The 23,463-nt window shown below is 57.8% G+C and overlaps 2 protein-coding genes across 24 annotated transcripts in view; both read left to right on the top strand.

Annotated features, from left to right (window-relative positions):
* Window positions 1–19,358, top strand: part of ANK1 (ankyrin 1) — a 49,729-nt gene extending 30,371 nt beyond the window's left edge. For 7 of the 20 annotated variants that reach the window (XM_015883108.3, XM_015883104.3, XM_015883109.3 and 4 more), the window contains 40 exons: window positions 287–385; window positions 498–683; window positions 821–919; window positions 1,122–1,220; window positions 1,500–1,598; window positions 1,812–2,009; window positions 2,123–2,221; window positions 2,514–2,612; window positions 2,759–2,857; window positions 3,011–3,208; window positions 3,363–3,461; window positions 3,546–3,644; window positions 4,668–4,865; window positions 5,041–5,139; window positions 5,303–5,401; window positions 5,672–5,770; window positions 5,856–5,948; window positions 6,162–6,234; window positions 6,548–6,571; window positions 7,360–7,462; window positions 7,688–7,835; window positions 8,041–8,138; window positions 8,218–8,442; window positions 8,638–8,792; window positions 8,978–9,189; window positions 9,296–9,500; window positions 9,653–9,749; window positions 9,914–10,142; window positions 10,226–10,351; window positions 10,432–10,551; window positions 10,671–10,755; window positions 10,988–11,062; window positions 11,211–11,342; window positions 11,533–11,679; window positions 13,045–13,597; window positions 14,179–14,437; window positions 15,515–15,598; window positions 15,885–16,049; window positions 16,343–16,466; window positions 17,136–19,358. In XM_015883108.3, coding sequence (XP_015738594.2) covers window positions 287–385; window positions 498–683; window positions 821–919; window positions 1,122–1,220; window positions 1,500–1,598; window positions 1,812–2,009; window positions 2,123–2,221; window positions 2,514–2,612; window positions 2,759–2,857; window positions 3,011–3,208; window positions 3,363–3,461; window positions 3,546–3,644; window positions 4,668–4,865; window positions 5,041–5,139; window positions 5,303–5,401; window positions 5,672–5,770; window positions 5,856–5,948; window positions 6,162–6,234; window positions 6,548–6,571; window positions 7,360–7,462; window positions 7,688–7,835; window positions 8,041–8,138; window positions 8,218–8,442; window positions 8,638–8,792; window positions 8,978–9,189; window positions 9,296–9,500; window positions 9,653–9,749; window positions 9,914–10,142; window positions 10,226–10,351; window positions 10,432–10,551; window positions 10,671–10,755; window positions 10,988–11,062; window positions 11,211–11,342; window positions 11,533–11,679; window positions 13,045–13,597; window positions 14,179–14,437; window positions 15,515–15,598; window positions 15,885–16,049; window positions 16,343–16,441 — 5,475 coding nt within the window. In that variant the 3' untranslated portion in view covers window positions 16,442–16,466; window positions 17,136–19,358. Of the gene's footprint in view, window positions 1–286; window positions 386–497; window positions 684–820; window positions 920–1,121; window positions 1,221–1,499; window positions 1,599–1,811; window positions 2,010–2,122; window positions 2,222–2,513; window positions 2,613–2,758; window positions 2,858–3,010; window positions 3,209–3,362; window positions 3,462–3,545; window positions 3,645–4,667; window positions 4,866–5,040; window positions 5,140–5,302; window positions 5,402–5,671; window positions 5,771–5,855; window positions 5,949–6,161; window positions 6,235–6,547; window positions 6,572–7,359; window positions 7,463–7,687; window positions 7,836–8,040; window positions 8,139–8,217; window positions 8,443–8,637; window positions 8,793–8,977; window positions 9,190–9,295; window positions 9,501–9,652; window positions 9,750–9,913; window positions 10,143–10,225; window positions 10,352–10,431; window positions 10,552–10,670; window positions 10,756–10,987; window positions 11,063–11,210; window positions 11,343–11,532; window positions 11,680–13,044; window positions 13,598–14,178; window positions 14,438–15,514; window positions 15,599–15,884; window positions 16,050–16,342; window positions 16,467–17,135 lie in introns of those variants that run through there. The other 13 variants (XM_085510542.1, XM_085510541.1, XM_015883106.3 and 10 more) reach the window with 11 other exon arrangements.
* Window positions 19,359–19,830: 472 nt separating this feature from the next.
* On the top strand, window positions 19,831–21,809 carry NKX6-3 (NK6 homeobox 3). Of its 4 annotated transcripts, XM_015883075.3 has the most exons (3): window positions 19,831–20,350; window positions 21,026–21,195; window positions 21,268–21,591. In XM_015883075.3, exons 1-3 carry the CDS (start codon window positions 19,972–19,974, stop codon window positions 21,496–21,498), a joined length of 780 nt encoding a protein of 259 aa, XP_015738561.1. In that variant the 5' UTR covers window positions 19,831–19,971; the 3' UTR covers window positions 21,499–21,591. The 4 variants fall into 4 exon arrangements, with proteins under 4 accessions (XP_015738561.1, XP_085366696.1, XP_085366697.1 ...); XM_085510570.1 differs by having other exon boundaries at window positions 21,026–21,809; XM_085510571.1 differs by lacking the exon at window positions 21,268–21,591 and having other exon boundaries at window positions 20,832–21,188.
* Window positions 21,810–23,463: the final 1,654 nt, after the last annotated feature.

The raw sequence follows: 23,463 nt of genomic DNA, 5'->3' as shown, positions 1-23,463 counted from the left end.
GGATCCCATCCATCCAACCTGACCTTGAATGCGTCCAGAGATAAGGCATCCACAGCCTCTCTAGGCAATACGTTCCATTGCCTCACCATTCTCTCAGCAAAAAATTTCTTTCAAGCATCTAACCTAAATTTCCCGTTTTAGTTTAAAGACATTCCTCCTATCCTGTCACTATCGGACTGTGTAAAAAGGCAATCCCCTCCTACTCATATGTTTGGTGGGGTGCAGCTCTTCATGGAGCAAGGAGCTGGAGGAAGGGCTGTTCTGATGTGTATGGCTCTATTTGCAGAAGGGCTTCACACCGCTCTACATGGCAGCGCAGGAAAACCACCTGGAAGTTGTCAAGTTCCTGCTGGAAAATGGAGCCAATCAGAATGTAGCCACAGAGGTACAATCCTTGGGGAGATTGCTGCAGCTCTACTTGTTAAGGCTGCTGTCAGATGTTGCAGGTGCTGCCATGGCTTCTTGGCTCTCTCTACTCACCTACCTCTCCTTGGCAGGATGGCTTCACACCACTAGCTGTGGCTCTGCAGCAAGGTCATGAGAATGTGGTTGCTCACCTTATCAACTATGGGACAAAGGGTAAGGTCCGCCTGCCCGCCTTGCACATTGCAGCTCGCAACGATGACACCCGCACAGCTGCTGTGCTGCTGCAGAATGACCCCAATGCTGATGTTCTCTCCAAGGTGTGTGTCTCTCCCACCCTGTCTCTGCCAGCTTTCCCACTTCCCAGGAAGAACAGCAGCTTGGTATGCTGTGTATATCCATCCTTTCAGCAGGGAACATATATCTGGCTGGGCTGATCCCTCCTTCTTTCCCCTAGACTGGATTTACGCCCTTGCACATTGCAGCCCACTATGAGAATCTCAGTGTGGCCCAACTATTGCTGAACCGTGGAGCCAGTGTCAACTTCACACCCCAGGTGGGTGCCGTGTAGATCAGCTGGTAGGGAATCTGCAGCTTTCAGCCACAGGTGGGCATGTGCTCACCTCTCACCTGTCCGTCCTTGTGCAGGAATTTAGCCATCCACTGCCCTCTGCCCCTTGTTTGCCCCTTGCTTCCTGGCAGCCCTGCAGGAAAGAGATGGGTTGCCTCCTGTAACAAGCTGTCCTTCCTTCTGCCAGAATGGGATCACTCCTTTGCACATAGCCTCCCGTCGAGGCAACATCATCATGGTGCGGCTGCTGCTGGACCGTGGGGCCCAGATAGAGACAAGGACCAAGGTGAGACCCTTTCTGAACAAACAACAAGTGCATGGGCCGTTTCTGTCTTCATGCTTCCTGTGCCCAGGGAGCACTGATGCAATGTCCTCCTCAGTCCGTACCCTGGGAATGTCATAGTAGGGCATGAGCACAGACCCTGCTGTCCTAAGGGGATAGACCAGGTTTTTTAGTGATGCATGCTCAGGATGCAAACAAGTCCACGTTCCTGTTCTTTTCTGGCTTGGGATGCTTTACCTTTCCCTACCCTTTCTGAGCCTCAGAACCCTTCTCTCTCCCCAGGATGAATTGACGCCTCTCCACTGTGCAGCTCGCAACGGGCATGTGCGAATTGCAGAGATCCTACTGGACCACGGTGCTCCCATTCAAGCCAAAACAAAGGTGCCTGTGGGGCTGTGCTCAGTGTCAGTGCAGGGCTCACAAACTGCATGCGTTTGCTGGATGCTCTACGTAACTGGGCCAGGGTTGAACTTTTGGCCATTGAGAGGCAAGGAGCTTCCTGATCCTTCTGCTCAGAGCTGTGGCAGGGAGCAGGGCTGAGTCGGATGCCCGGTGCCCCCCACTCAGCCCTAAGGCCCTGTTCCCTGTTCACAGAACGGTCTGTCACCAATCCACATGGCAGCGCAGGGTGACCACCTGGACTGTGTGCGCCTGCTCCTGCAGTACAGTGCTGAGATAGACGACATCACCCTGGACCACTTGACACCTCTGCATGTGGCCGCACACTGTGGCCACCACCGTGTGGCCAAGCTGCTGGTGGAGAAGGGAGCCAAGCCCAACTCCAGAGCCCTGGTGAGTCAGGAGGGGTGGGCAAGAAAAGGATAGATAGGCTGGGAATGGAGGAAGAGTAAGGCAGAGGAAGAGGGAATGTGCTTGCAATTGACTGATGGTCATTCTGTCTGTAGAATGGCTTCACTCCTCTCCACATCGCCTGCAAGAAGAACCACATTCGGGTGATGGAGTTGCTTCTGAAGACAGGAGCCTCCATTGATGCCGTCACTGAGGTGGGTGAGCTGCAACCCAGCCTCAGCCCTTCTGTTACTGCCCATGCACAGCAGGGCTGGGTCACTGCTGCCCTGCTGCCCCCCAGCATCTTCTTCCTTGTGGCTTGGGAGAACTGCAGCTCAGGACCCACTGGGCAGGTGGCATCTGCAGCCTGTTTCCTGCCAGGCAGAAGCTCTGTGCACTTCTATTGGCTCAGCTAGGGGCTCCCAGGGGCTGAGAGGATGGGGAGGGATTACTTCTGTGTCAGGCCATCAGCCCCCAACATGACTCTTTGCTGCTTTCTCTCCGCAGTCTGGCCTGACCCCCTTGCATGTGGCTGCCTTCATGGGGCACTTGCCCATTGTCAAAACCCTGCTGCAGCGTGGAGCATCTCCTAATGTGTCCAACGTGGTGAGTCCTGGCCTGGCTGGAGCTGTGAGGGCTCACTGTGGTGGGGTGTAGCGGGGGGCTGCACCCTGCTTTCTGTGTTCCTGGGCAACCTCTTGGTGACATGTCCCCTCCTGTGGCCTCACCACTTTATTCTGTTCTTGGTGCAGAAAGTGGAGACTCCCCTGCACATGGCAGCCAGAGCTGGGCACATGGATGTGGCCAAGTATCTGTTGCAGAACAAAGCCAAAGTCAATGCCAAGGCCAAGGTAGGCAGGAGCTCCCATGTGCTAGTCCAGTGCTGAGTCCTTTGCTCTCATCTGTCCAGGTCCCTGATGTGAGGGGTTGTGGAGCAGCAGGAGTGCTTCAAGGAAGCAGTGAGTGCAAGTCCACCAGCAGCAGCTTCTTTGCCTCCCTTTCAGGATGACCAAACTCCTCTGCACTGTGCTGCACGCATTGGCCACACCAGCATGGTCCAACTCCTGCTGGAGAACAATGCCAACCCCAACCTGGCCACCACAGCTGGGCACATGCCTCTGCACATCACTGCCAGAGAGGGGCATGTAGACACAGCCTTGGCCCTGCTAGAGAAGGGAGCCTCTCAGACCTGTATGACCAAGGTAGGCTTCTGTGCCTGCTTCAGGAAGATGGCTGGCAAGGCTGTAGGACAGTGTCCTTGTCACAGAAGGGGCAGCCTCCTCCTGTGCTGCAGTGTGCATCTGCATTCTCCTCATCATCCCCTTACACCCAGTGATGGGCTGCCTATCTCCTCAGAAAGGATTTACCCCTCTCCACGTTGCAGCCAAGTATGGGAAGGTGGATGTGGCAGAGCTGCTGCTGGCGCATGATGCTCACCCCAACGCAGCAGGGAAGGTGAGGGTTGTTCAGAGGCTGTGGGAACAGTGAGTGTGGGCTGAGACTCCATCTCACTGCTCCATGCTCTCTTCCCCTCCCTAGAATGGCCTGACCCCACTGCACGTAGCTGTGCACCACAACAACCTGGAGATCGTCAAGCTTCTGCTTCCCAAGGGGAGCTCTCCACACAGCTCAGCCTGGGTAAGGCTGGATGGGATCCCTGGGATGGGGGGACATGGTGTGTGCCTGTTACCCTCCAGCTGAGGCTGACAATGCCCCGTGCTGTGTCACCCCTCCACCTTGACACCTGCCAGTCCCACCATAGCTCCCTCACCTGCTGCTTGTGCTGGCCTGTCTTTGCACCCATGGAGGTGCTGAGCAGTCACCCAGTTCCAGCAGAGTGGCTTTCAGGGATATTCCCTGTTGGCAGCCTAGCGGCTGTTGCTTGGAAATGTGTTCCCATGGCAAGCCCTGCTGAGCAGTGCTGCAGTCTGGCAGTTTGGGAAACCACATATGAGCATTTCCATGCAGCTGGGAAGCCATGAAGGCGGAAAATCCAGCAGCTTGTGAGAGCCCTGCGCTCTGACAGAGCACAAGGATCCTTTCCTCATGGAGCAGCCCAGCAGAGTTTTCATGCTGTTTGCAGAAGCTGCATCTTCTCAGCAGACAAGCGGCTGCTGGTGCTGCCACGTGACCCTCCCCTCTTCCCCCCGTGCAGCTGCTGGCAGGCCTGCTGTGCTGGCATCAGAGCAGCTAGTGCTGATGCTCATCTCCCCTTGGTCTGCGTCATGGCAGCCTGCGTCATCACAGGCACAGGGTGTCTGCTTCATGCAGCCTCTGCTTGAGCATTGATCCTGGCTGTTGTGGGTTTTGCCCCCAACCTCTATCAGGCAGCTCCAGTAGTACCTGCCTGTCCTGGCTCTTTCAGCCCCAAGTGGTTGCATGATAAAAACTCACATGCAGAAAACCCCAGGACAGTTGATACTAACCAGAACTGAGGCAAGTGGTCCTGGAGATCTCTCACTGTCTGGACTAGGGAAGCAGGATTGGCTTCAATGGTAGGGTTAGCTGCTGTCAGGGAGATGGTTTGGGTGCGAGCATGTGTCCCTGAACCCTGGAAGCAGCCTGGGAGGGCAGATTTGGCCTGGAGAGATGGGGTGGTACTTCCTGTTCAAGCAGATCTGCTCGGTGAGTGCTGAGAGCTGCCATGGTTCCCTCCTACAGAACGGGTACACCCCTCTGCACATTGCTGCCAAGCAGAACCAGATGGAGGTGGCCAGCAGCTTGCTGCAGTACGGTGCTTCTGCAAATGCAGAGTCTGTTCAGGGAGTCACCCCTCTGCACCTGGCTTCTCAGGAGGGGCATACAGACATGGTAGCACTGCTTTTCTCCAAGCAAGCCAATGGAAACTTAGGCAACAAGGTATGTTGTACTGGTGCTTCCTGCCAGGCTGGCAGGCAGTAGCAGACCCACTGCGTCCCGGCATTCAAATAGCAGTGCCCCAAATATTGGCCAGTTTGCTGTATTTACAACACAACTTTCTCTGCTGGTTGAGCTGCAGTGGTTCCTTTGTGTATGTGACATTCTCTTTTTGCAGAGTGGCCTGACTCCTCTCCATCTTGTGGCCCAAGAGGGACACGTACCCGTTGCTGATGTTCTGCTGAAACATGGAGTCGCAGTGGATGCAACAACCAGGGTAAAGTAGTGCATTGGCCATGGTTGGGTGAGAAACACTTGGGAACTACTTTACATGCCCCATCTTTCAGCTGTAGGGATTGGCCTATGCAGTTCAACATACCCAAGCCAGAAGGCCCAGAAGCAGCACCGACAGCAGTCTGAGACCTGATCTTGTCTTTCAGATGGGCTACACCGCACTACATATAGCCAGCCACTATGGGAACATCAAATTGGTGAAGTTTCTGCTGCAGCACCAGGCTAATGTCAATGCTAAGACTAAGGTACAGTGATACTCTGTGCTAAAAGGACCCTTCTGCCCTGGGGAGCAGTGTGCAGGTTGATGGGGAAGGCTTTGTTCCACTACAACCCCTATACCTTGTGTGGCTGGAAGCTGTTGTAGTGCCCCTGGGTGCATTGTGGATCCTACAGAGTCCTTTACTAACCACAGAAAGCAGGAGGCAGCCCATGTGAAGCACCGTGTGACACCTTGGGGGGCATTTGTGGGGCATTATTCCCCAAAGCTGATGCAGTACTCTCTGCTCTCCCTACAGCTGGGCTACACCCCCCTGCACCAGGCGGCACAGCAGGGCCACACGGACGTGGTGACCCTCCTGCTGAAGCATGGTGCCTCTCCCAACGAGATCAGCACAGTGAGTAGGGCAAACTGCCTACACTGCCCCATTATGTGACATGTGCCCAAGCACACGTTCCCTTACATCCTCTCCCCTTGCACAGAATGGCACCACTCCTCTGGCCATCGCGAAGCGCCTCGGTTACATTTCTGTCACAGATGTGCTCAAGATTGTCACAGAGGAGACCAGCATCCCAGTAAGCTTCTAGGCATGGGATTGGCTGGGTATGGGATCCTGAGGAGGAGGGTTGGGGCTGGGAACAGCCAAGTGAGGGTCTGCCAGCCTTGGCCACAGGCAGCTCAGGCTGTGGGCTGCCAAAAAGCAGCTTGAGTGCCCAAATATGTGGAGAGGGGCTGCAGGGAGCTGTGGGTTGTGTGCTGTCCTGCCCTGACTGCCCTCTGCTCCACAGCCAGTCAGTGACAAGTACCGCATGAGCTTCCCGGAGACTGTGGATGAGATTCTGGATGTGTCGGAGGATGAAGGTGAGGGGCTGGAGCTGGGTTGCACCCTTAGAGGTCTGCTAGCAGCCCCAGGGATGGCACAGGGTGGGGAGCTGCCTGGCCTCACTGGGGTCTTGCAACAAGGAAGAGGGAGCCCAGCAGCCACCTCCTGGCTTGGTCGTCCCCTGTGCTGTGCAGGAGGGTTGTGCTCAGACCTTAGGATGGTGTGCAGAGACCTGGGGCTCTCTGAGCACCACACCATACTTTGCTCCCTGGGTGGTACCAACCCACTGCAGCTGGTTTGCTCCTATCCCCTCCCATCAAGACCTTACTTTTGCCTCTTCTTACTTTGCAGGCACTGCTCATGTCACAGTAATGGGTATGAAATTTGTCCCTGTGCCCCAGCTCAATGGCCCATTTCACCCCATGGCCACTAACCATCCGCACGCCACCTCCATCTGCTGAGCCTTGCTGCTGGGCTGGTGCTACCCAGCACAGGCCCTGCCATCCTGCCCTGCCCATCTGCGTCCGTGCTGCTTGCTGTAGTGTGTCTGCATGAAGGGAACTATCCCCAAGCAGAAGGAGCCCTGGCTCTCATCAGCCTTGCTCCCAGCAGCAGGAGCCTGCTACTGTTGTGAGCTCTAGTGCTCGCCCACAGCCAGCCCATGCTGCTCTGGCCCTGGTGGGATGAAGCAGAGCAGAGCACTGGAAGGTCCCTGTGCTGCTCTCCACTCTGGCTGTCCCTTCACTGGGAGGTGCTGGGCTCCTTCCAGCAGAGCTCTAGCAGGAGCTCAGCCTCGGTGGATTCCTTAGCAGGTGTTATAAGTGGGAATGGCTGGGCTCAAGCCCCCAGCGAGACATGTGTGGGTGAACTTGGTGGCCTTGGTGAGTTGTAAATGTGGTCCCAGCCCCACCTGGTGGTGGGGGGCCCAGGAGGCTTGGCTCTGTGCTTGAGTGCTATGAGGTTGGGGTTGTCTGGCTCCTAACAGCTGCCGTGCCACACTAACAGCCCGGGCTTCTGGCAGAGGGAAGAGCCTTCCCACAGCTGAGACCCAGGGGATGAACGTGTGTGGCCAGTGGTGGGAGCAGGGATGGGAATAAAGCTGGGCAGCTGTGCTCCCCCCTTGTCCTGCTGCCTCTGTGTGCTGAGTCAGCTCTTGGTTTCAGAGGAGGAGCTGATGGCACCGAAACCCAGAACACCTGAACCCAGGGAGCAGGAGGGCAAGAGGGAGGTGCTGGAATTTGTGACTGTGACAACGCTGGAGCAAACGTATGAGGCACTGGATGGTGGGGAGGGAGCGGGTACAGGGCATGGGCCAGCCTGGTGCTGGGGTGGGATGCCAGCAGGGCAGGAACAGCTGCGGGCATTGGGTGACTGTGGGCAAGGTGAGCTCCCTGACAGGGTCCTGCTGTGCCAGGTGGTCCTGGGGAATGGCTGGAGCCTGGGGGGGTCAGGCCTGTTGCTGCAGTGGCTGTCACTGTTCTCTCCTGCCAGGGAGGAGTCTGCAGCTGTCCCACAGGTCCCCTGCGTGCCCCCTGAGACCGTGGTGACCAGAGCAGAGGAGCCTGAGCCGGTGGGAACTGTGGAGACTGAAGTTGAGCAAGGCAGCCTGCTGCATGCACCCTCAGTGTCCCCGCAGGAGGTGCGTGTGACACAGTTCCAGCATGTTTCCTATGGGGTGAACAGCCATCCTCTATCAGCCCAGAGCCAAAACACTGGGGGTGGAGGGGATGGGTGGATGGTACAGGGCTGCCCAGGCAGAATGCAGGAGTGCAGAGGGTTAAGCAGGCTCAGCATCACCAGACAGGACCCTACGCTCATGGGGGCTCTTCCCTGCCTTTGCACAGCCCTCCAAGGAGTTCGATGAGGACTCCTTGATTCCCAGCAGCCCAGCCACCGAGACCTCGGACAACATCAGCCCAGTGGCCAGCCCCGTTCACACCGGGTAAGTGCCAGCCCAGGGCAGCACTGTGTGTGTGAGCTGGCTGCAGGACACTGCTTGCCTATGCCTCTGCCCACTGCAGGTTCCTGGTGAGCTTCATGGTGGACGCACGTGGCGGCTCCATGCGGGGCAGCCGGCACCACGGGCTGCGTGTCATCATCCCACCCCGTGCCTGTGCTGCACCCACCCGCATCACTTGCCGCCTGGTGAAGCCTCAGAAGCTGCCCGCACCCCCACCACTGGCTGAGGAGGAGGGCCTGGCAAGCCGCATCATTGCACTGGGACCCGCTGGCGCCCAGTTCCTCAGGTGAGCATGGCAGGGAATGGGGCCACCCTGGTCTGGGAACAGATCTGGGCTCCTCTAAAGGCTCGGGTTAGGCTGTTGCTACTGTCTGTGGGGATTCTGCTGCAGGAGCTATCCTAGCTCTTGGCCAAGTGCAGCATAATGCTGAGGTGGGCCTTTGCAGCATGGTGTGAGCATGCCCTCCTCCTTTAACTGCAGCCCTGTCATCGTGGAGATTCCTCACTTTGCCTCCTACGGACGCGGGGACCGTGAGCTGGTGGTGCTGCGCAGTGAGAATGGCTCTGTATGGAAGGAGCACCGCAACCGCTATGAGGAGAGCTACATGGACCAACTGCTCAATGGCATGGATGAGGGTGAGTGTGCCGGGCTGGGGGCTTGACACCCAAGCCAGAGCTGCAGCCATCCTGGGAACGGGCAGCACTTGGAGGTGGTGGTATGGAACCGAGTGTGGCATGGTTGGTGCAGTCAGAGGAGGAGGTGGATGGAAGCCATGGGCTTGGTTTGAGGAGGAGCACTGATGACTGTGTTGCACTTGCAGAGCTGGAGAGCCAAGAGGAGCTGGAAAAGAAGAGGGTCTGCCGCATCATCACCACTGACTTTCCTCTCTACTTCGTGGTCATGTCCCGGATTTGCCAGGACTGTGACATGATTGGCCCCGAGGGAGGATGCTTGAAAAGCACACTGGTGCCCATGGTGCAAGCCACCTTCCCAGACACCGCTGTCACCAAGAAAGTGAGGTTGGCTCTGCAGGTGAGTCTGAAGAGCCTGGTCTGAAAACCAGCAGGCATGAAAAGGCAGTTTATCCAGCTGCACTGTGGAGAGCTGGCCCTGATCACCCCACCTGTGCTGCCCACAGGCACAGCCTGTGCCCGATGAACTGGTGACCAAGCTGCTGGGGAACCAGGCAACCTTCAGCCCCATCGTCACGGTGGAGCCACGTCGTAGGAAGTTCCACCGCCCCATTGGCCTCCGCATCCCTCTGCCCCCATCCTGGAAGGACAATCCCCGAGACAGTGGTGAGGGTGACACCACCAGCCTGCGCCTGCTCTGCTCTGTGATAGGTGAGAACATGTGCATGAATGGGCTGGTAGCAGGATGAGCCGAGGTGGGATGCAGCTCTGGAAGCGAAGGACAGGTTTCACAGTCCAGAGGGGAAAGCAGATCCACTGCAGCAGGAAAGCAGTGTGCTTACCCCTGCTTTCTGCTGCTGCAGGAGGGACAGCACAAGCTCAGTGGGAAGACATCACAGGCACCACAAAGCTGGTCTATGAAAAAGAATGCGCTAACTTTACCACCAATGTGTCTGCCAGGTGAGTCATGGGCAAGCATGTAGTTGGATGGGATTCTTGTTCCTGGGGAATTTCCCTGCCCTGGATGGGTTTCCAACACTTGCAGCTCCTGTGCACCCTCTGTGGTGCTGTTTCCCCCCTCCCCTGCCCCCAGTGCACTGCCCTGACCCCCACCCCTCCTGCAGGTTCTGGCTGGCTGACTGCCCGCGTACTGCTGAGGCTGTGCACTTTGCCACCGTGCTGTACAAGGAGCTGACGGCTGTGCCCTACATGGCCAAATTTGTGGTGTTTGCCAAGATGAATGATGGACGGGAAGGCCGGCTGCGCTGCTACTGCATGACTGATGACAAGGTGGACAAGACTTTGGAGCAGCATGAGAACTTCACTGAGGTGGCCCGCAGCAGGGACATTGAGGTTTGTCTCTTGCGATGTTCCTGGAGGGCAGAAGGAAGAGGCTGCTCTGTGCAGAGTCCTGTCCCATGTTCCACTCCCTGCAGGTGGTGGAGGGAATGCCTCTGCATGTCGAGCTCTCAGGGAACCTGGTGCCCATCAAGAAGGCCACACAGTCACGCACCTTCCTCTTCCAGTCCTTCCAGGAGAACCGCCTCGCCATCCCTTTCAAGGTAATGGCAGGTGCAGAGTTGGGCTGTGGTGGGGCCCTGTGCCCTGTTCCAACCCCCCTGCCTGGGTGCTTGGTGTGTAGGTCCGGGACAGCAGCCGGGAAGCCAGTGGCTCCCTGTCCTTCCTGCGCAAAGCCATGAAGTATGAGGACTTGCAACATGTGCTCTGCCACCTCAACATCAGCATTCCACCCTGCACCAAGGTCAGCTCTCCTTTCTCAAAGTGGCCATGTCACGCTGTGCTGGGGCTGTGCAGGTGCCAGGGACGAGCTGTTACTCTCTTTTCTGGCTGGTGACCCCTTGGTTTGTCCCCACTTTGCAGGGAAGCAGCACTGAGGAGCGAAGGAGGACACTGACACCTTTGTCTCTGCGGGAGCGATATAGCATCCTAAGTGAGAGCAGTTTTGGTACGCAGCCTACTGGGTCTGTTCAAGCCTCCCACCTCTTTTGCTTAGGGTAGGGGTGCACAGGCCAGGGTGAAGGGCTGGGCTGGTCCTGCTGCACTTGTGTGCGTGGCATCCTCCTGTTCCCAGGGAGTTTCTTTGATCCTTCCTGCAGGGCTATGCCGTGCCTCTGCAGCCTGTGCCTCACTCCTACCCCAACCCATATCTGGAGTTGTGACCCCCTCTTCTCCTCCAGGCTCTCTGAGCAGCACAGACAGGGCAGACCAGAAGATGATTGACATCGCAGAGCAGCTTGGCCTCAGCTGGGCAGGTGAGTCCACACCTGATGGATGCTCAGTACACCTTGAAGCTCAGCCCATAGGAAGACTAAAAAGATGCTGCAGGGTTGCATGAATGTGCTTTATGCTGTCTGGGGAGCTGTGCTTGGATGTGATGCTGAGATGCTGTGTCTCTCCCAGAGCTGGCACGTGAGCTGCAGTTTGGGGTGGACGACATCAACAGGATTCGTGTGGAGAACCCTAACTCCTTGCTGGAGCAGAGCATAGCCTTGCTCAACCTCTGGGTCAGCCGTGAGGGCAAGGGTGTCAAGAGTGAGTATCTACGGTTCCCAGTACAAGGGTGATGGTGTCTGAGCTGGGTGTGCAGCCTACATGTGTGTGCTCAGGTGTCCCTGGCTGAATTTAAGCTACCAGTTCCTACATACCTGCCGGGGGGGGGCAGCTGGGGTATGGCCATAACCTGGCCTGCCCTGCCTGCTGCTGACACCAGCTTCCCCTGCAGTTGAGAACCTGTACACGGCGCTGAGGAACATCGACCGCAGCGAGATTGTCAGCACGCTGCAGGGCCCCGGCCGGCAGAGCCGCAGCATGAAGGGCAGCTGGCGCTACACAGACAGGGACTACTCACTCTCGCCCTCCCAGATGAATGGTGAGCCCCACATCCTGTGCAGGGGATACCTTAGGGGCTAGGAGCAGGGTTGCTGCAGACACAGTGGGGCTGATGTCTGTCCCAAGTCAAGCACACTGCGCTTAGGAGTTTGGTGGGTGCTGCAGGCAGCTGCAGTCTCTCAATGGGGACTTGTGCTATGGAAACTTTGGTCCTGCTCTCCATGGAGAACAGACACATGGGGATTCCTCCTCCTGAGGTACCAGTGCTGGATGCCCCTGGCTTGTTGCTCCCAGCACCACCTGCCCAGCCATGGCTGTACCTGGGTGCAGGACCACTGTCACGTATCCCACAGGAGAGCCAGTGCCATGGGCAGGGATGGGGCTGTTGCTGTTCTGCACCCAGGCACCACTCATGCAGCTCTGGCTCATTGCATTCCCTTTTCGTGTCTGCCCTTGTTGTGTTCTTTCAAATGTGCTACCATCTGCCACTAGACGTGGGCACTCCTGGGGGCACAACCTCCAAGTTCATCCTGACCTCTCATCTTCCTCCTCTGCCTTTCTACACCATTTCCACCTCAACTGAGCCCTCTGGAAGCAGTGTCCTGTTCCAGCAGCTGCATGTCACCCAAGACTGCCCATCTCTTGGCTGTATCATGCTCTTCCCTTGCTGGCCCTGCACTGTTTTCCCCCTGCACTTGGGAGGCTGAGGGCTCCTGGCTGAACACTGTGCTGCAGCTGCTGCTGCTGATCCCTAGCTGCTGGGGAGCACTATTTCTCTTTCATTCCCTAGTACTGAGCAAGGGGCATGTGGCTCAGTAAAGAAGGAAACAAAGCTGCCTGCATGCCTGGGACTGTTTGGCTTGGCTGTAGTCTCTGTTGGTGTGCCTGGGCTGTGCATGAGGCCCTCAGTGATGAGGACACAATGATCGCTTATAGACCTAGGGACATCAGAGGGATTATATGGCCCTGGCTGCATCCTGTAGGGCCTTAGGGCTGCATGATATTTGCTAGGGTCATCCTTCTTTGCTCGTGGGTCAGCTTTGGGATTTTGGTGCCTGCAGCAGCTAGCTACCTGAGCTCCAGGCTGACCTTCAGATGCTGGTTGTGGGCTGTGGGCAGGGACTGGGGGCTGGTAGAGCAGGGTGCCAGAGTGGGCACCATGTCCTGCAGTGGGGATGGGGGATCACCAGGCCCCAGGCCTGTCCTCACCAGGGGAATGGACAGTCACATGCCCAGCACTCAAGAGTGAGGCACAGGGACACTTGCAGGGACAGGAGGGACTGCATGAAGGCAGCAGCCGCTGTGAGCACGCACCTCCCAGAGGCTGCTTCCCTTCTCACCCTGCTGTGCTTGTGTGTGTGTATGAGATGGCTGCTGGAGATGTCGCCTCTGTCTGCCCATGTAGGTTACGCTTCGCTGCAGGACGAGCTGCTCTCCCCTGCCTCTTTGCATTATATGCTGCCATCCCCTCTGCGTGCTGACCAGTACTGGAACGAGGTGGCCATCATGGATGCCATCCCCATGGCCGCCACCGAGCAGGACGCCCTGATGGAGATGTCTGACATGCAGGTGTGGTCCTCAGGGCTCACCCCTTCACTGGTGACGGCTGAGGACTCCTCTCTGGAGTGCAGCAAGGCTGAGGACTCGGATGCCACAAGCGAAGGTCGTTTCCCAGGGCAACTTCTGACAGACGCACATGGCCCAGACCACATGGGCTCTATGGACTTAGTTGAGGATGACACAGTGGACTCAGATGCCATGAATGGGCTGATTGAACTGCTAGAGCAGGAGGAGGGGCAGAGGCCAGAGAGGAAGATGCCAGCCAGGGACCACCAGCTGGGGACTGGAGAGCAGAACCCAGAGAGTGAAGTCTCTTTTGTTTCAGTTCAACAGAAGGTACAAGCCAGGATCGTGGCATCACCGACCGTGAGCCACACAGTGGAGAGGAGTGCAGACAGGTATGGTGGTCCCCGGTGATAGGGGGGCAGTGGAAGGGGAGCTTTGCCAGCTACTGCCTTGTGCTGGGCCAGCTGCAATAACCACCCAGCCTTGCTTGCTTCCCTGCTGTCCTCCAGCTCTGGAGCCCAGCACCTCACCCAGAGCAGTGGCTTGGGCAGAGAGCCTGTAAAACCTCTGGAGACTCTCTAAGGGCTTCTTGAAAAGCACCCAGGGGAAATCCCTGCACACAGCCAGGCCCTGCATGTGGATCATGCCTCCCAGCACCATCTCAGGGCTGTGTTCTTCCCAACAGCACTGGTCACATGAGAGCCCAGTGATGCTATGAGGCATGACCCGAAAGCCTGTGGACTGGGGTGCTGGATGGGCATAGAGCGTGGCAGGGAGAAGGCCCGTGCCCCTTGTGCATCTGCATTGTATGCTGCTTGTGCCAGGCACGGGAAGCACCAGGAGCCAGGAGCTCTGTGCCTGGCAGGATGCAGCTGTGCCCAGCTGCGGGCTGGTGTTCTGGGTGTAACACTCCAACAAAGCTGACTGCTTCTCTCTCTCTGTCTCTCTCTCCCTGTCCCTCTCCGGTGCCCAGGCTGAGGGACTGGAATGCAGAAGGCTCCTTTATCTCCTGCCTACAGGACCTGACAGAAGGCTCCTGGCAGGAGGGGGTCACCCGACGGCTGGGCCCAGCACACACCGCGGCTGCTGGGGCGCAGGGCCAGGAGCAAGAGCAGGTCCTGGTGCCGGACGTGGAGCTGATGCGGGTCAGCTCCACAGAGGACAGCGACTGGCAGCCCCAGCACCCCGCGGGCAGCTGGCCAGAGGAGCCCGACAGCCGCAGCTTTGGGCAGGTGAGGTTGAGAGCAGCAGCAGATGCAGCCCTTTGACCACCACCGGGTCAAGAAGTCCCGGCAGAGCTGCTGCCCTGGCCCCTGGGGGCCTCTTGGCCCAGAATAGAATGCTGCACACCCAGTATGCGAGCTGTTGCTCTCCATTTATAACCCAGGCAGGCTCCCTGCTTGCTTCCTTATTGAGTATCTGCCCTGGCCTCTGGCCTGGCAGCTTGCTGGGCCAGAAATAGAGCTGGTCTGGGGGCCAGGAGGAGTGATGGGCATCCTGCCATAGCCATGTGGAGCTGATAGGGATGGGATGAGAGCAGGCGTGTGCCTCCAGGCAGACACGGCGCAGCAGCAGCTGCAGCATGGCAGAGTTCAGCTCTGTGCCACGTGTATCTGTCCTGTGACAGAGGGCTGCTCTCTGCCCTGTCAGGCTGCTGGGGAAGGGGGTCATGGCTGTCCCCGTCACCGCCTGACAGGGGGACGGGTGTTGCTGTTACAGTCCCAATCCCATGACTTTGATAGAAGCTGTGAGTGCAAAGGACACCCCACCTGCCTTCTCCCTTCTCCCGCCCCGGGCAGCTGATCGGCAGCAGCTAAGGTTACAGCAGTGCTTGCACAGACTGGGCACGGGCAGCTCCTGTGCCCAGGGCTCTGCCCACCACAACCGACAGCATGGCTGGGCTCTGAGCGGGGCTGCGGGGCACACGCACGACCCTGCAGAGAGCAGGATGTGGTCTTTCCTGGTCCAGCTGCTGATTGTCGTGGTGCTGCTGGCTTTCTTCCTGGTCAGCTGCCAGAATGTCCTGTACATCGTCAGGGGCTCCGTGCGCTTCCTGCTCAGTCATGCGCACCGAGAGCTGGACAAGGAGCTCGGGGAGAGCCAGGGGCTGGCGGACGACGAGGAGTCTCTCTCTACCAGAGTCGTCCGCCGGCGTGTCCTTGTGAAGGTAACGGGCAGGGAGCAGCGCCGGGCTGTGCACGGCACAGAGCAGAGACAGGGCTGGGGGCTGTGCAGGAACCGGAGCCTTGGGCTGCGTGCTGGAGAGCTCTGCTGCCCCCCCTGAATTGCTCTTCCTCCTGTCCCTCCAGGGCAACGAAGTCCTCCATCTCCCTGGGGAGCATGTGACTGAGGAGCAGTTCACAGATGAACAAGGCAATATAATCACCAAGAAGGTGAGTGACCGGGGCCAAGAGTCTGTAGGGTGCTCTCCGCAGTCTTCCTCCTCTCTCTTTCTCTGCAGTCCCTCTCTGCAGCCCAGGACCCCGTACAGGGTGCTCGCGTTCTGCTTTCTCCAATTACTGTCATGGCTCTTCTCCAGACAGATTCTGCCAGGGGGTGGTGTGCACGGGGCTGAGGGCCAGACCAGCAAGAAGGAAGGCATGGTGTCGGGGCTGGCCGTGTCCCCGTGTGGGCTGGTGCTGGGGCTGGCAGTGATGAAGGCTGCGTGGGTCTCCGCAGGTCATCCGGAAGGTGGTGCGTCATCTGGGCCCTGATGGCACGGATGACAGGCAGGAGCATGAAGACGTGATCCTGGAGGGTTCTCTACAGGAGCCCCAAGACCTGGAGGCAGAGGCTGATCACTTCATGTACTCCATCCTACAACGAGATGGTCTGGGAGCCAAGGTACGTTGTGGTTCATGGCTGTGCCTTGCATGTGCCCTACTCGAGGCCAGCACTGCCTCTGCAGGACTTGTGGGCTCCAGAGCTCCTCTGTCCTCTGTCCTTCCTTCTGTCCTGCTCACCTCTCTCATCTGTTTCCCTCCTAAGGCTGCCAGGGGCTGCTCTTGCCCCTGCACCAGTCTTCTTGCTTGGTGTCTTCTGCTGACTGACTCAGCCTTTCCCTCTCCTGTCCTTTTCTCTGTGTCTGTCTGTTCATCTGGGTGATGTCCTGCCTCCTGTCCCTGTGGCTCCCTCAGGAGGAGGTGCAAGTGCGTGTCCCAAAACTGGAGGTCTCCGGGAGCAGGATGGGGGCTCAGATAGTGAAACGAGCCAGTCTGAAAAGGGGGAAGCATTGACCCCCCTCAAATGGCCTCTTTGGAGGTAACCAGCCCCTTTGCTCTTCCTTTTGTGCCAGCTCCTTGTGCTGCTGGGATAAAGGTAGTAGGGATGTATGTGCATGGTGGTGTCTGTCTCCTTTCTCTCTCCAATTTCTTTTTTATGTTAGTGGGATGTCTGTGGTACATGATAGTTAAGACCCCTGTGTTTGTGGACGTATGTTCATGCAGTGTCTGTTGTCTGCAGCTATCCCTAGAGAGTCCCTGGGCCAGCTTCAGTTGAGGCAGTATACCTGCTGCTTTACTCTTGCTATTTTCTACAGCATGCAAAAGCAGCTCAGGGGGGTGTATTAAGACTTATGGGGGTCTTCCATGCTGCTGTGAGAACAAGGTTCAGTGAATCGCTCTCAATGAAGCAGGACTGGCCTCCAATGGATGGGATATATATGTCCCAGGCTCTGCAGCAGCTTTCCCAGCTCCTTCCAGTGCTGCACTCAACTCTTACTTGTAGCTGCTCTCTGCATCTGAGGTGGCACCATTGGTACCATTTGTGCCATTTGTGCTGGTTCCAGGCAGGGCACTCACTGATGCTGTGATGGCACCTCCTGTAAAACTCATCTTGTGGGTGGTCAGAATGGGTGCATGTGGAACAAGTGTGGGCTGGGACTACATGTGCCTGGTGACCCCATCTCTGTCTCTTTCTGTGTCTCCCCAGGATCTCACCTCAACACCAAACCACTGATCTCCACACCAACCTGGGAAGAGAGGAGAGGAAAACAGAGACTGGAGGGAAGCAGGGCTGGCTGTACATGTTTCAATAGGCTAATGGCATGATTTCTGTACGAGATACCTACCGTCCTATCCGCATGACTGACTGACTGCAAGACGCATGAGCTACAGTACTTCCAGCAGACAGAGAGACCCTGTCCCTGCCTTGCTGCCATCAGGAGCCTAAAGACAGCAGCACGCACAAGGGGCATCCTTCAGCTCCTCTGGGAGGCCAGAGCTGGACTGGCAACAAATGAGAGGGGAGAAGAATCCACTCTCGCACGTCCACCTGCGTCACTACATCCCTGTGCAGTGTTGCAGTGGCAGGAAGGAGTCTGGGGATGCTCACTGAAGGAGAAGAGGGGCTCTGTCCCCGTCGCCATTCTTGCCTCTGCTGGACTCGCTTCTCGTCCCTCTCAGTGAGTGCTGGGGCAGGAGGAGGGCAGCAGTTGGGGGTATGAGGGAGGAGGGCTTGTGGGTGCAGTGTTGCCCTGAGTGCTTGGCCTGATGCAGGGCTGCCCTTCCTCTCCCCAGCATGTGCAGCATCTCCTGCCAGGGCAGGGCTCTGGGCCGAGCACTGAGCTCGTTGCTTATGTTGAAAGTGTTAACTGTACAGCAATCAGCCTTGTGTATATGAACCAATAAATACTATGCAAACACCTAGGGACACTCTAGCAGTATGTACAAAGCACTAACAGCTCCACTCCCAAATACCTCTTCAGGCTGCAGGATGGGCAAAGCCTTTGGAGTATGTGAGCAGCTCTGGTGAATGGAGCTGGGAGTCTACAGGGGTGAAAGGGCGGCAGGTTGTCTTGTTCTGTGCCCTTCCATCTGAGTCTGGCCCTTCTTGGCCTGAAGAGAGAGGCCCATGGGGCAGCCCCATGGGCTGGTCCATGGTGCAAGCCCCAGTTTGTGCTGGCTTCAGCTGGGATGAGGCTGGCAGCCTGCACTGAGGTGCTTGGGGCCCAGGGAGGATAGGTAGTGAGAGCAGGGAAGGCTTGTGCCACGCACTGGGTTGTGCCTAGCTCTACTCAGCACAATATCTGCTCAGGAGATGAGCCAGGAGCTGGCAGGAGCCAGAAGCCCTGCACTACTTTGCAGAGCCTCCTGGCCTTCCTGTGAGGGCACAAATGAGCACAGACCCTTGGCCCCATGGATGCTGGCCCCCCCAGGACCAACCCCAGAAATGGGGGGAGCTGCTCCCTTGAGTGGCTGCACTTTGGCCAAGTGAATGCCCTTCTGCAACCACTGGGCTCAGCAGTCACCCTGAAAAGGGCAGTGCTGGGGCAGCTGCTCTGGCAGGAGAATCGTGGTGGTCAGGGCTGCCCAGGCAGCACTGAGATGTGCAGAAGGTTGAATCTGCTACAAAACTTGACCCTGGAAGGACAGGATGCAGACAGCAGCAGATCTGTGTCCCCAGCTCTGTCCTTTACCTAACCAGTGTGAGAGGGGCCTGGCCTTTGTAGCATGGTGGTGTGGAGACCCCCCCTTTGCCCTTTCCCCAGAGGTGGCTGTGGGCTTGTTCAGCAGGGCCTGATGCTGCTCTCAGTGGCCATGTGTGGAACAAGCCCACCTCCAGCTACAGGCAGGGCAGCCCTGTCTCACAGCGGATGCACATATGCCAGGAGAGTCTCTGGCTCTGCTGCAATCTGGATAAGAAGCCCAGATGCAGCAAAGCTAAATGGCCCAGCTTAGCCATGGAAAGCAAAGCAAGCCCTTCCTCACCCCACCTTGAAGTAGGCACAGACTCCATCCATTACCCTTGCTGTGTACAATAACCTACCTAGACCCACTGCGGCAGCTGACCCTGTAGCATCACCGTAGAGTCGTGTGTGGGTCCTGTGCTTTGGCCTAGTAATACACCTTAGGGAATGTGCTGTGCTGCAACTGTGCCCGGCACCTGCAGCCACATTGCTTTGCGCTCAGATTGCTCGTAGGGCTGGTAGGGGGAGGCTGCACCCAACATTGAGCCTAGAGAATGCTGCAGTTCTGCACACTAGAAGCTTTTTAGAAGTTTTAAAGAAAAAAAAAAATTACTTTTATTTCCTTTTTTTAATTGTTATGGAAACGAGCCTTTTGGATCTCCCTGTCTCTTAGCCCCTGATGTATAGATCATATCCCTGTACACACCAGCTATCGGACTATGGATTAATAAAGAAACTAACACAGATCGTGTCTCGTCTCTGCTTTTCCAAGGGCGAAAGGGGGAGGTGGAGGCTGCCGGGTGCTGCACCCCCAGCTTCCCCCATCCCCAGCCCCCCCATGTGCTCCGCTCCGCCCGGCGCTGTCCATCGCCCGTGGTGCTGCAGCGCATCATCCCGCAGCCCGGACCCCGCGGCGGCTCGTTCTCCGCCGGCTCTCAAAGCACGATTTGTCTGATCAGAGCCAATCCCGGGTTGCTCGTGAGTTGAGCCAATGGAAATCGAGACCGCGGAGATCATACCAATGGGAGCCAGCTCTTGAGGCAGCCCGGCCAATGGGAGCACCGTATTCTAATAGACCTCGTCTTTATCAGAGAAATGTTGGCTCTTCCCAAGCTCAAGTTGAGTGCCCGGTGCCGGTGCCACGTCGGGTGCGGGGTCAGCCGGGGGCAGCCGCCACCGAAGCCGTGCCCACCTGCTGCTGCAGCCCTGGCCCCCGGGGTGGCTCCCCCAGCCTTTTGGCTGCCCATTGGCAACGCGTCGGCTGGTGTGGACGCTACGGGCCAGTAGCCCCAAGGCCGACAGGGATGGGCTGCACATCATGCCCTTGGAGTGCCGGACTCTGAGGGCAGTCTGGGAGCCATGGACACCAACCTGCCGGGCACCTTCCTGCTCAGCGGCCCTTCACTGGCCCCTTTCCCTGAGACCAAGGCACCCGTCTGCCAGTACTCGGTGCAGAGCTCCTTCTACAAGCTGGGTCCCCCCGGCCTGGGTGCCCAGCTGGCCGCCGGCACCCCACACGGCATCTCCGACATCCTCGGCCGGCCCACAGCGACTCCAAACAGCAGCCTCCTGCCCAGCTACCCCCATACAGGTGGATTTAACGGACTGAGCTCCCCAGGCGTCTATTATGGGCCGCAGGTGGGGGCCCTCCCTAAAGCCAGCAGCGATTACGTGCCGCGGGGCAGGAGCTGCTGGGCAGAGGCGCCCGACTGGCAGGGCAGCCGGCAGTGCGGTGGCCGTAAGTATGGGGATGGGGGTGGGAGGGCAGCTGGTGGGACCCCATCTCCTCTATTGCTTTGTGCAAGGCACAGCCTGACACCTGGGGATTTGCTGGGGGGGCTTGGCTGGGGAGCTGGTGGAACCTTTACTCACAGAGACTCCCAACCCCTGATTGCCTCCCTTGGTGAACACCAGGGACAAGAACAGTGCTGGGCTGGCATGCAGCTGGCAGGGGCATTGCAGAGCACACTGCTGCCATGATGGGACTGTGCTGGGTGAGCACAGACATTAGCTCATGAGGAGCCCACGGAGCACCCGGGGGCTGGGGGCTCTGGCTCAGTGCCTGCAGCTCTGTTCCCCTTCCCAGGTGATGCTCATGGAGTCAGGCAGGTCTTCCTTCCCATTGCACACCTAGGAAGGTGGGGGGCACGGGCATGGTGCTCCCAGTGCAGTGCGGCTCCACAGTCACATGCTGCTCTTAATGCTTGTTCCCTTCTTAGCACAGCAAATAGTTTCTCCTCCCAAGCAGGAGGTGCAGAGCCCAGCCTTGGAGGTAACACGGCTCTCCCAGGATGAGGTCCCAGCTGTTGGAGCCAGGATGTTGTTTTACTTTGGAGGAGAGCAGCGACATAGAGGGGTGGGGGATTGGGCTGTCCAGAGCCATGAGAGCTCACCCACTGCCCTTGTCCCAAAGCCCCTGCGCACCTGACTGACAGTCTGCACAAGAAGAAGCACACGCGTCCGACCTTCACGGGGCATCAGATCTTCGCTCTGGAGAAGACATTTGAGCAGACCAAGTACCTGGCAGGGCCAGAGCGGGCACGGCTGGCGTATTCCCTTGGCATGACTGAGTCCCAGGTGAAGGTGAGTGCAGGGGGGTGTTGTGGTGTGTGGGGTGTGTGCCAGGCGGCCGCTAACAGCCATGTTGGGCTGCAGGTTTGGTTCCAGAACCGACGCACCAAATGGAGGAAGAAGAGTGCCCTGGAGCCCTCCTCCTCGTCGCAGCGGGCGGGGGGCTCCAGTGGAGAGCGGGCAGCCTCTGAGAATGAGGATGATGAGTACAACAAGCCCCTGGACCCTGACTCGGATGATGAGAAGATCCGGCTGCTGCTGAGGAAGCACCGTGCAGCATTCTCCGTGCTGGGGCTGGGCACACACAGTGGCTGAGCACCTGGGAATGGGTACTGCTGTGCACCCACTGCAGCTCCTGCCCAGGGCTCAGAGAACAGCAGCAGTGAAATAAAGGCCCCTGCCCCAGCACTTACTACATGGGTCTGCAATGCCAGGTGCCCCAGAGGCCGGGCTGGGAAGGGACTGAGGCTGGGGGGCCATGTAAGGGGCAGGAAGGTCCCCCAGAGCTCTCCCCAGAGTTTCCCCAGGTTGGGTGTGTGCTGGTAGCAAGAAGTGCTGTCCAAAAATCACTCATTAGGGCCTCTTGTTGGAACCTATTAGCAGCAAATAAATATAATTTATCTTAACTGTGTGAGTGAGAGCCCATTCACCTGTCGGGGCTGCAGGATTGATGCGGCAGCAATAGCCCTGGCTTGTTTGCTGCCAGCGTGTGGGCCTCCCCCCCATTCTGAACCCAGCTCGGTGCAGGCTGCGTGCACTGCTGTGGCCATGCCCTCCCTGGTTGCCACTGGCTCAGCCTCTGCTTGCTGATGGCACAGGGCCACCACCTGTCCCTGCTGCCTGAGGTGCCAAGGGGCTGCTGCTGGGGCTGCTGAGAGCTGACAAAGTGCAAGCAAACAGTGCTGCGGTGTCCTGGTGGAGAAATCAATAGGCAATGATAAGGAGCTGCTGGGCCATTGTGCAGTGGTTGGCAGTGGGGCACACGAGCGGAGGTGATGTCGGGGGCCCCACTGGCAGCTGCAGGCAGCATTGGTGTTCACGTCCCCACCTGAGCAACGCATATCCTGCATCACAGCAGCCCCCTTATGGCATTGGGATGCTGCAGGCTGACACTGGGCCCCCACCTGCCTGGCCCCAAGGCACACACTCAGCTCCAGGTTCTTACTTTCCACCACGCTTTGAGTTCTGCAGGTACCCCGGACAGCTTTGGTGGGGACTTGAGAAAGGCTGGACGACCCCAGCAAACATGGGAGGTGTAATGCTACCCCTGACCATGCAGCCCTTGGGCTCCCCTGAGCTGATGCTGCTCCTTTGCAGGGCTGTGGAGCCATGCACCACCCCTGGGCATTGCAGTGCAGGAGAGTTCTGTGCGTGGCCAGAGTGTGAGGCTGCTGCTGGGATATTTTTTTGACATTTTCTAAGCTGCTCGACGTGGCTGACAATTTTTAATGTACTAACTGCCTGGTCCAGTGAGCTGATTAATTGGTGCTGTGGAGATCAATAGAAAACAGAAAATTAAAACAATTTTAAAGTGATTAAGTAGTTTAACACCTGTCTGATGCAACGTCAGTGCTGGGAGACAAATAAAGCAGGTGGCAAAGGGCCGGCTGCAGCCCAGGAGTGACAAATCGCAGTCACAGCCTGGCTGCCCTAAAGCATCCCATGGATGTACCGGAGCTGCTCATGGAGCTGCTCATGGGGCTTCAGCGCAGGATTAATCCCACCTCCAGCTCTCCTCACCCTGCAGACAGCACTGATAGATGGTGTCAACCACGTGGCACGGCTGGTGGCTGCCGTGGCACAGCACCGGAGCTCATAGGGCTCACAGAGCCCGGCCCATGGTGAGTACGAGCACGACGACCCTGGCCCTCCTTGTGCTCCTCACCGGGCACTACTCGGGAGCGTGAGTGCGAGCGGGGTGGGCTGGCAGGCAGATGGATGGCAGCTCCACTTCAATTCCACATCCCTTTTCTCCCAGACAAACCCCGTCGGATTTTCATAAATCAAAGCGCCACACTGTTTAATAAAAATTTATTGACTTACAAGTGATTATTTATCAAAAGGCCATTAATAGCGGCTCCGGGAATGATGTGCTACTGGGTGGTGTGGGGAGACTAATAGCAAATCAATGCCAGCATCTGGGCAGAATGCATATGAGGGCCCCCGGCCCCAGCGGGCTGCATGGCTGCTGCTGCCGGGGCCGGCAGCCCCTACCCCAAGGGCTGCCCCACGCTCCCCCCGGTTATTTATCGCTTACAAATGAAATGATCAATACTTTTA

Source organism: Coturnix japonica, chromosome 10, assembly GCF_054131305.1.
Source record: "Coturnix japonica strain WE chromosome 10, WE-NBRP24, whole genome shotgun sequence".
Taxonomy (NCBI): domain Eukaryota; kingdom Metazoa; phylum Chordata; class Aves; order Galliformes; family Phasianidae; genus Coturnix; species Coturnix japonica.
This window is presented reverse-complemented; position numbering and strand designations above follow the sequence as displayed.

Coding starts and splice junctions, on each gene's coding strand:
- NKX6-3 (XM_085510570.1), top strand. CDS start 19,972: ATGGACACCAACCTGCCGGGCACCTTCCTGCTCAGCGGCCCTTCACTG. Junction 20,351..21,025: donor CAGCCGGCAGTGCGGTGGCC/GTAAGTATGGGG, acceptor CTTGTCCCAAAG/CCCCTGCGCACCTGACTGAC.